The sequence below is a fragment of the Phalaenopsis equestris genome, unplaced genomic scaffold (assembly GCF_001263595.1).
Source record: "Phalaenopsis equestris unplaced genomic scaffold, ASM126359v1 Scaffold000672, whole genome shotgun sequence".
Lineage (NCBI taxonomy): Eukaryota > Viridiplantae > Streptophyta > Magnoliopsida > Asparagales > Orchidaceae > Phalaenopsis > Phalaenopsis equestris.
The window spans coordinates 208,876-219,713 of record NW_018165112.1 but is presented as its reverse complement, the minus strand read 5'-3'; the positions used below and the strand labels follow the sequence as shown (position 1 = coordinate 219,713).

The following is a 10,838-nucleotide window of genomic DNA, read 5'->3' as shown; positions in this document are numbered from 1 at the left end:
AAGACGTTCTAATTTTACAACTGTTTTTCATCTAACATATTAATTCCTCTGTAAATAGAGTTTCTCAAACTTTTTAGCTCGATTATCAAACTTTTAATGGCTGCTATGCTTTTAGGATTTTTGATTGATAGTTTTAGAAGTTTTGTTCTTAGAGAGATGATTGTAGTAGACTTTTTAATTCTAGAAAAAAAATTTATCTTGTAAGAGAAACTGCATTAGAGATTCCAACCGATCGTGCATTATGCAATGTTGATTCGTATGATAAAGAACAAACTGTATAAAGTTTTTACTAATGAATTCTTTGTACTACTTTTTTTTTAATATATTCCTCTAATGAAAATGTTTACTCTTCTACGATACCTTCAGGCAAGCATAATCGAACTAAATCATCACAATCAAACGGTCCATCCTCAGGAAATAAGGAAAAATAAATGAAACACAACTTGAGATAAGGTAGAAGGTCGTCATAGTTCAGGTACAACGCACCACAAAATTCTTCAGAAAGTTCTCATGAACCACAGATAAATTGTATGAACTTTTTTTAATTGTCTTTTACTTCAATCTTAGATCATAAAAGTACTGGGAATTAAGATTGAAGAAACTTAAAAAAAGTTGGTCATGTTGATAGTTGTAGATCACACAAACAAATGTTGTGTGTTTCCAGAGCACCCTAAACCCTAAAAATAGAAAAAAAACCACAAATTCTCAAAAAATATATAACAAAAAGATACAAACTGAGTTCCAAATCAAATTGTTGGATGTGTTTTGTAAAATTATAATGAAATAGAAAAGTTACAACAAGTGATTAAAGGAGATAGTAGAAATAAAACAGAGCCCCAACCATTATTTCAGTTTGCTGCTCATGAAAAGAGCATATTTCTTTTTTTCAACAATGAATAGAGGGAAACTATTTGAATTAATATGTTTAGAAATTCATTACAGAGTGCTACTTCCATTGTTATTATCTTAGTCACAACAAGATATGAAAATGTTGCAAGGGAAATGAGGGTGACACAAATACATTTAGTGATGCAACTTTTAGTTGAGACTTGTTTGGAAATACAACTTTTAGTGATGCAGCATCTAGGTTCTCAAATTAATTTTGGCAAATTTTATGGTCTCCCTCTAGCGATAAAGACCATTGCTGGCGTTTTGGAGAATATAAACCAAAGTAGAAGATATCTCATTTGTATTATATAACCAAGAAAATCGAGAATTCGAGATAATTGATGACCAATATTTTGGAGCACGCGTAGGCGTGCCAATTCTACCAACTAGATATCATGTAGCATTTTGATGCCAAAGAAAGTAAGAAGAGCTCTTAATTTTTTTTTGTTCGATTATCAGACCATTAATGGTTGCTGCACTTTCAGAAGTTTCGATTGATAGTTTTCAAAGTTGTCCTTAGAGAGATGATTGTAACAGTCATTGTAGTTTTAGAAAAGATTTCATATATTAAGAGAAATTGCGCTAAAGATCTCAACTGGTCGTGCATTTTGCAATATTGACTGACATCATAAGTATCAGACTGAAGAAGATTTCTACTAATCAAAGCTTTATAATACTCTCTTGCCACATCTTCCTCTAATGAATTAGTTTGCTCTTCTTTGAAGCTTTCAGCCGCTCATAATCCAACCAGATCTTCACGATATTGCGACTCATCCTCAGAAAACAAGGAATAGTAAACAAAATAGGGCTTGAGATGAGATGAGAGGTAAACATACAGAGGTATAACACATCCTTAAGTTCTTCAGGAAGGTTTCTCATGGACCATGTATAATTTTGAAGAACTTTTTTCCTTTCTCATCTACTTCAATCTTAGATCCTAACAATTATGCATGACTCGAGCTTGACTTGACTCTTTTACATTTCTAATTCTACCTTTCCAATTCCTAGCAGTGGACACCCACTAAACTTCCTAGGTAGAATTTGATGTGCTGGGAATCAATATGCTAGATGATAAACAGTTGTAAAATTTGCAGACCTTTGAGTGCTGCGAATTAGTAGTCTTCATTTATCTCACTATCTCAACTCTATTGGTTATCTGATACACATGAGACATCATCTACTTTTGTCTTTTTTTGCCAGAACGCTAGCAATGGTTTCTATTGCTAGATAGAGGCAGAAATATTTTTTTTAACAATTTGAAATCCTAAATCTGCATCCTTTCAATCTTCTTATATTCTCCATCCAAAAAAAATCGCAACATTTTCATCTCTTGTTGGTACCAGGATCCGAATGATGACAACAACGCTTTGTAATGGATTTTTAAATTGATTAATTTAAACATCCATTCTCCAAAAATTATCTAAAACAAGAAAAAAGTTCTTCAATTGAGTAACGTAATGGTTGGTGCTCTGTTTTAGTTCTGACATCACAATAAGAACAACCAACTTCTCTAATCACTTGTTGCAACAATTTTATCTCATTGTTAGCTTGTGAAAAATAGACCCACAGTTTGATTTGGAACTCAGTTTCTATCTTGTTATATATTTTTTGAGTAAGTGTGATTTTGCCAATTCCCCGGGAAGAGAAAATTAATGCAGCTAAGCTGGAATTTTTGGAATTAATAAATTGTTTATAAGACAACATTTAAATGTTTTTAATTCATAACAGAGACGGTAATTAGTTAAATTTTGGACTATTATATTACAATTTGAATTAAAACTTAACCCACTAAGAATTAGTTGTCGCTAAGAATGTAAATGTGTTAACGAGCAAAATTTATCAAGCCATGAGTTCAAGCTCGAGCTCAAAAGCGAGCTTGTTAGTCCTAGCCCGTCTAGTTGGTATGCAAGCAAGCTCATTTATTATACCACTAGCTATTTCGATGCATTTTTTCGGTGAGCTCCCTTAAAAATTGAATTTTTAGTTTAAGCTAGCGAGCCGACTGCCATCACTGAAGGAAGTTAGAGCTTGGTACTCAAGCTCAAGCACATAATTGAATAGACGAACTAAGCTCAAGCCATGCAAAGCACAAATTATGCATGACTAAAGCTCGACTCGACTCTTCTACAATCATAATATTCCATTTTCAATTCTTAGTGTAAAATTTGATGTGCTGGGAACTAAAATTAAAAATGCCATGAAAAATTGGTATTGGTAATAGTTGCAGAGCAGACAAATAAATGTTGTGTTTGTGCTTAAACATATATAACAACAAGAATATATAAATTGAGTTCCAAATCAAAGTTTGGGTCTGTGTTTTCTAAACTTATAAAAGATAGAATTGCTGCAACAAGTGATTGGAGGGGCTTGAGATTCTTATGGTGATGTCAGAATTAGAACGGATCTCCAACCTTTACGTCAATCCATTGCTCACAAGAAGAGCATTGTTCTCGTTTTTGTTAATGTTTGGAAGGCAGATGTTCCGAGTAATCTGTTCAGAAATTCATTACAGAGCGCTACTGAAATTGTTAGGATCTTAGTCACAATAAAAGAAGAAAATGTTGCGAGGGAAATGAGGATGACACATACATCCAATGATATAGATTTCACTTGTGACTACTTGGGAGATACTTTGTAGAAGGGTTGTTTTTTGGACGGAGATAAAATTTTTCTTATTTAGGATTTCAAATTAATTTTAAAAAAATGAAATGACCTCCCTTTAGCGATAAAAACCATTGTCAGCGTTCTCACGAAGAAAGACAAAAGTAGAAAATACCTCATGTGTATATGATAACAAATAGAGTTAGAAATGTGAGATAAATGAAGACCATTAATTCACAACACAGGATGACGTGTCAGTTCTATCAACTGCATATCATCTAGCATATTGATAACTTATGCATTTAGGAAGAGTTCACGATTTTTTTTGCTCGATTATCAAATCTTTAGTGGTTTCTAAACTTACAGAAGTTTTGATTTATAGTTTTTGAAGTTTTGTCCATGGAGAGATGATTGCAGCAAAGAATGTATTTCTAAAAAAATATGTCATTTTGTGAGAGAAACCCCGTTAGAAATTTTAACTAGTCATGCATTCTGAAATATGGACTATCCTTATAAGGATCAGACTATGGATGGTTTCTACTAATCAACTCTTTATAATATTCTTATGTTACGTCTTCCTCTAATGAATCAATTTGCTCTTCTAAGAAGCCTTCAATCACCCATAATTGAACCAGATCATCAAGATCAAACGGTGATCCTCAGAAAACAATGAACATTAAACGAAACAGTGCTTTAGATGAGATTGAAGATCGTCATAGCTGAGGTACATGACACCATGAATTTCTTCAGAAAGATTTCTCATGGACCATGCATATTTTTTAAGAACTTTTTTCCATTCTCATCTACTTTAATCTTAGATCCAAACAACTATGAATGAATTGAGCTCAGCTCAACTCTTTTATATCCCTAATTGTCCATTTTCCAATTCGAAGAGGTGAACGCCCGCCAAACTTCCTCTTTATAAAATTTGATGTGTTGGGAACTGAGATTGAAGAGGCCACAAAAGGTTGGTGACGTTGATACTTACTGAATGAGAGGCAACCAAACAAATTTTGTGTGTTTGCGCTTACTGAATGAGAGGAATAAGAAAAATCACACTTGCTCAAAAAAATATATAGCAATAAGATGATACAAATTGAGTTCCAAATCTAAATGTGGGAATGTGTTTTGGAAACTTATAATGACATAGGTATGCTAAAACAAGTGATTAGAAGAGTTGAAGGTTTTTATGGTGATGTCAGAACTTAAACGGAGCTCCAACCATTACTTCGGTCCGCTGCTCACAGGAAGAGTCTTTTTCTTATTTTGGATGATATTTGGAGGAAATATGTTTGGATTAATCTGTTTATAAATCCAATATAAAGGGTTGATGTCATTGTTAGGATTTGAGTAACAACAAGAGAGGATAATGTTGTGAGGTAGATCTGCATGGCTTGCATACATTCTTTGATGTAGTTTTTTAGTTGAGACTAGTAGTGAAATACTTTGTAGAAAGATATTCTTGGATGAAAAGGAGGAGATTGAATAGTTGGCAGATTTAGGATTGTATATGAATGTTGAAAAATGTTATGACATCCCTCAAGTGTTAAAGTCCATTGTTCATGAAGGAAGACAAAAGTAGAAGATACGACATGTGTATCAGTTAATCATAAAGTTGGGAATGTGAGATAAACGAAGACCATTAATTCGCAACACACGAAGACATGCTCCGTTATCAACCCTTTAACGGCTGCTAAACTTTCAGGAGTTTCGATTGATAGACTTCAATTTTTTCTCCATTGAAAGATGATTGTAGCAAACATTTTAGTTCCAGAAAAGATTTCTTCTTGTGATAGAAACTGCGTTAGATATCTCAACCTGTCGTGCATTCTGCAATATTGACTGACATCAAATAGATTATGCTGCAGAAGATTTATACTAATCAATTCTTTCTAATATTCTTCTGCCACATCTTCCTCTAAGGAATCAGTTTGACCTTCTATGAAGCATTGAACTACCCATAATCAAACCAGATCATCATGATCAAATAGTTCATCCTCAGGAAAGAAGAAATAGTACACGAAGAATTGCTTGAGATGAGATGGAAGGTCGCTATAGCTGAGGTACAGAGCACCACGAAGTTCTTTAGGAAAGTTTCTCTTGGACTAAGCATAATTTTTGAGAACATGTTTTCATCCTCTTTTTCTTAATTCTTAGATCTTAACAATCATGGATGACTTTAGATCGACTCGACTCTTTTACATCCCAAATTGTCCCATTACATTTCCTAGCGGTGAACACCTGCCAAAATTTCTCCTTGGTAGAATTTGATGTGCTAAAAACTGAGAATTAAGATGCCATTATTGAAATTGATAGCCATTATTGAAATTGATAGTTGAAGAGCAGATAAACAAATGTCACGTGTTTGCGCTTAATGGGATGTGAGGAATGAAAAAAATCACACTTATTGAAAAAAAAATATATATAACAATATGAAGAAACAAATTATTGAAAAAAAATATATATAACAATATGAAGAAACAAATTGAGTTCCAAATCAAAATATGTGCTTGTGTTCCACAAACATATAATGAGATATAATTGCTGCAATAAGTGATTAGAGTGGCTGAAATGACTAGTGGTAGGATAATCCAGCCTCCTTGCAAGCGAACTAGCCGAGCAAGGGCTAGCTCGGGTTTGTTTAATAAACAAGCTTGATTTTGATTTCGAGCTCGAACTCGTGGCTCGATAAACTTTGCTAATGAGTGCATTTACATTCATAGGGACAACTAATTCTTATAGAGTAAAATTTTAATTCAAAATTGAAATATATTAGTCTTATATTTAAATGATTACCGTCACTTTTATGAATTAAAAATATTTAAATGTTGACATACAAACAATTTAGTAATTTCAAAAACGTCATCTTAGCTGCATTACTTTTCACCTTAAGAAAAAAACATATTATCAGATTTTTTTTATCTTATTTTCCAAAAAATCGCTGGCTCGCCAGCCATGCCCATGTGGAACAAATCTGTTCTACTTAATGACTTGTTCAAAATAATCTGCCAAAAAATCCATGTTTAAATTATGAAAATACAATATTGATGAAGAATAAAAAATTCGTCAATGTCAAACGTAAATAATAATAGTAATATTATTAATAATATTAATAATAAATCTTTGATAATAATCTACATCTACCTGTTTGACAGTTTCAAATTAAGCTGCAATTTTATCTCATATTTATCAAAATAATATTATAAAAAAACCCCCCATCCTTTTTTTTTACATGTTCATCATTTTAATTTCATTTTTGATCTAATCATCAACTTACGTGCCTCTCCGTTAACCCAATTACTCAAAATCTTAAATTTATTTAAATACAAAACTAAACTACTATTATCATCTTTTTCCCTTGTAGCCAACATCAATTTTCATGTCCATCATCTCATCATCATCATCGACTCATTCTTGTTCCTAATACAGAAATAATCAGACGGCTCAGTCATCATCATCGCCTCCTCCTCCTCCTTCTCCTTCTCCTCCTTCTCCGCCTTCCCCATTACCACCACCTTCTCCTTCTCCTCCTCCACCTCGCCCACCTCCTTCACCCGCATCGACCCGACACCGACCCGAAGCATCCGCACCACCTCCCTCATCTCCGGCCGGTTCTCCGGACACCCGTCGGTACACTTAATCGCCACAACAACCAAATTCCTTAGCTGCACGGCATCATACTTACCATTCAATCTCGGATCCGCAATCTGCTCCCAGTTTCCGCTCTCCGCCAGCGGCAACGCCCACTGTACTATATCCCTCTTCGCGCCGCCGGCCAGCTTCTCTATCGGCCGCCGAGCGCTCACGATTTCCAGGAGAAGTATTCCGAAGCTATACACATCGCAGCTCTCTGACACCCTCCCCCACATGGCGTATTCCGGCGCCAGGTACCCCAGCGTGCCTTTCACACGTGTGGTCAGGTGACTCACCCCCTCCGGAATCAGCTTCGCGAACCCGAAATCCGCCACTTTTGGCCGCAATTTGCTGTCCAGGAGCACGTTGCTCGCCTTTATATCTCTGTGGATTATGTGTGGACTCGCCTCGTGGTGCAGATACCTGTAACAACAAACACAAAAAAATTGAATAAATTGCATAAAAAATTAAAAATAAGCTGAATTGCAACACTCACGCAATCCCCGAAGCAGAGCCGATGGCTATGCGGAGGCGAGTGCGCCAATCGAGAAGTATATCATGCGCGCGGTGGCCGTGCAGGTGGCCGAGCAGGCTCCGATTAGGCATATAATCATAAACAATTAGCCTCTCGTTTCCGCCGGCGAAATAGCCCCGGAGACTCAATAGATTCTTATGCATAACTCTGCCCAAAACCTCCACCTCCACCGCAAACTCCATCTCCGCTTTCGGAGTCATCGTCTTCAATCTCTTCACCGCTATCTGCAACCCGAATAAAGAAAAAACCGGTTTTGTTTTGATATTTATGTTAAAAAAGTGATTTTGATGAGGAATTAGATTTAGTTGGAGTTAGGGGAGTGTTTACAGACCTCGCCGCCGGCGGGAGTGCGGCCCCAGTAGACGGTACCGAAGCCACCCTCGCCGAGCTTGCTGGCCTCGCTGAAGTTATTGGTGGCGGGTAGGAGGGTGAAGACTTCCCACGGGCTATCAGTGAAGCAGCTGCTAGACGAAGTTCTTGAGCTACTAGTTATACACGCGCATATCTCAATATGGAAATTTAGATTGAAGGAAATCAATTAAAGTTAGACGATATGATTGAATTGAACTTACTGGCATGAACGGTGGCCGCCGTCTTCATGATTGTTCTTGCGAGAAACGCAGCAGAAATGGCGGAGATTCACCATGGCTCTGTGAAGAAAGATGGGGTGTTGGGGGTTTGAAATGAAAGGATGGGGGGTGGAAGGGGAAATGGATTTTAAATCTATTGGATGGGGGTTGAAGCAGTCAGAAAATTATAAAATAAAAAATGAAAGGAGAAAACTTCAATCGGAATGATATTGGGGGAAAAAATCTGAACATCTGGGGATTTAACATTACTCAACGTTTTGTTGTTTAGGAATTATTTGATGAGGGAATAACTTACAATTTACTAGATTCATGTTAAGTCATTTGGAGGAGTATGTTATTTACATGGCCAACTGTTGAGATTCGAGCACATCACTCCAAATCTCAACAACCAGACAATATTTGTTTCATTTGAAGAGGAGTTCACGAGAAAGAAGAATATGATGAGTGCAAGCATTAAGATGTGCTTTTTATAAAAAAAGTCAATACTTAAATTTTAATTTTTGCATTCAGAACACTCAAAATTTTAAAATCACATCAAAATTATCACTTTGTGATCTTATTAGATGCCATACTCATAATTTATTGTGCATAGGGTGTTATAAATATAAATATGAAACTTTATATATAAAATATGTAAATTCATTCTTGGTGGGGAACTAATATTTCACAAGAGGGGAGGGGCTCCATTTATAGTATTGTGAGTGCAATTATTGCAGGAATATGAACTACTTTGATCGGACGGTCTAGAGTTATTCAATTAAACAAAGTTTTATGGACATTTGAGTGCTTTAAATTTTGGGCTCGTTGGTTTTTTCTTGTTGAGACGTTTGATTCGACTATGAACTAGCTTTATTTGACATTCATTTAACCTTCTGAATGTGTTCGGAAATTATTCAATTGTGATTTAATGACTTGTCTGAGCTTGATTTGACTCAGATTGGACTAATTTAAATATCATTGGGTCTGTGTCATCGAGTCAGTCAATCAGGAAATTATTCAATTCTGATTTAATGACTTGTCTGAGCTTGATTTGACTTAGATTGGACTAATTTTAATATCATTGGGTCTGTGTCATCGAGTCAGTCAATCTAACTATAAGTTTGCTGATGTTTATAGTTCTAGATGACTCTTAATTGATGTTTGAATATTTTTTGCTCAAAAGGTTATCTCGAGATTCTTGTTATGCCTTGAGATTTATGTCGGATGATGAAAATTTGTTGATAGCGTATCAAATTTATCTGTTAAAGTGCAATGCATATAAGAAATTAGTTTTCTGATTTTTTTTTTAATCTATAAATATTTATAATTGATATTGCAACTTGGAAAATATCCTTTCCCCACCATACATTTACAACGAGCATTGAAAACGGCTCATGCGACAATTTGATCAAAGATTTAGTTTAAACAATGTTGAATGAATCTGGTTCAACCCTTTAATTTGCTCCAATCAAATGTCATATTCATTGATTTTTCTTCTATAAAATATTAAGTCAAGTTGAGAAAAATTAAGATAAAAGCTTGGAATTTTGACTACTAAGCCAATTAAATAAATAGGAACTTAGAATTTTACAGTATATTAAGTCACACGCAAGCTTGGTATCGGCAATTGGAGAACATTCATAAATATATTTTCAGGGCATTTACATACACACCATATAATTCCTGAATATTTGCATATTAAACATCTAAATTTTACTTGATATATTGTTTTTTAAATGTTGAAATAATGATTTTTGTTATGTGATGTAAAAAAGTTGGGTGGTATGAATCAATGTAAAACATAAATTTATGTATTAGGTATGTAAATGCATGGAAGCCGGGTGGTATGTTTGTAAATGATTTTTTTGGAGAAGTAATCTGTAGCGGCGAGTATGAATCTGTGTCCTCTGTAAGACGGAGGGTCTATCGGAAATATTATGTATGTGCCCCAACACTCGAACGGCCATGAAGCGACGGTCAGGTGTAGCACATTCGGAGGTTGGTGCAAGACCACCCCATGCACTGGACACTGGTGACATCTTCTGGTTGTATTCATGCAGTCGGACATTATTGCTAGCCAATAATATCCGAGTCTTTTGATCTTTAATTTCATCTTCGGCCCTGACTAATGAGCGCCAGCATGTACTTTTTTAACAATTTTAAAATCATATTTATTATAAAATTTTGATCTTTTTTTTGTTTATTTCTATATAGATTGTTACGTCGTTAATAGATTTTATCATCTGACATGAATCACAAGAAAACTTTTTAAACAATAAATGTCCAAATTTTGATTAAAGTATTTTATCATAAAATGATCCTGCTATTTATAGTGGAGTTGGTATAATATGTGATATTAAATTTCTATTCATTTTTTAATGGCACCATACAAAATATTCTAGATATTTTACAGATAAAGGCTTATTGCTCGGCTGCCTTATGATTGGCTGATTGGTCTAGCATCAATTCAACTCAGTAAGGCTGGTTCGATCGGCTTGATTGAGTAGGTATAGTCGGTCAGTTGGATTCAATTAGCTTCAGCTTATCAGGACTCGCTCGATCGGCTATACTTTGTAGATCAGATACTTTCGTCTGACTGTCGACCCTCAATC

At 35.1% G+C, this 10,838-nt stretch overlaps 1 protein-coding gene across 1 annotated transcript; it reads right to left on the bottom strand.

The window, feature by feature from the left end:
• Window positions 1–6,706: 6,706 nt before the first annotated feature.
• LOC110030207 (PTI1-like tyrosine-protein kinase At3g15890) lies at window positions 6,707–8,676 on the bottom strand. Its single transcript, XM_020732808.1, has 4 exons — window positions 8,230–8,676; window positions 7,989–8,139; window positions 7,619–7,881; window positions 6,707–7,545 (listed from the first exon to the last, which is right to left on the bottom strand). The coding sequence occupies exons 1-4, from the start codon at window positions 8,301–8,303 to the stop codon at window positions 6,876–6,878; spliced, it is 1,158 nt and encodes a 385-aa protein (XP_020588467.1). The 5' UTR covers window positions 8,304–8,676; the 3' UTR covers window positions 6,707–6,875.
• Window positions 8,677–10,838: the final 2,162 nt, after the last annotated feature.

Excerpts from the sequence above, each read along its gene's own strand:
- LOC110030207 (XM_020732808.1), bottom strand. The coding sequence starts at position 8,303 with ATGGTGAATCTCCGCCATTTCTGCTGCGTTTCTCGCAAGAACAATCAT. Across the intron at positions 7,882-7,988 it reads GCACTCCCGCCGGCGGCGAG|ATAGCGGTGAAGAGATTGAA; the intron begins GTCTGTAAACAC and ends TTCGGGTTGCAG. Across the intron at positions 7,546-7,618 it reads GGCTCTGCTTCGGGGATTGC|GTATCTGCACCACGAGGCGA; the intron begins GTGAGTGTTGCA and ends TTGTTGTTACAG.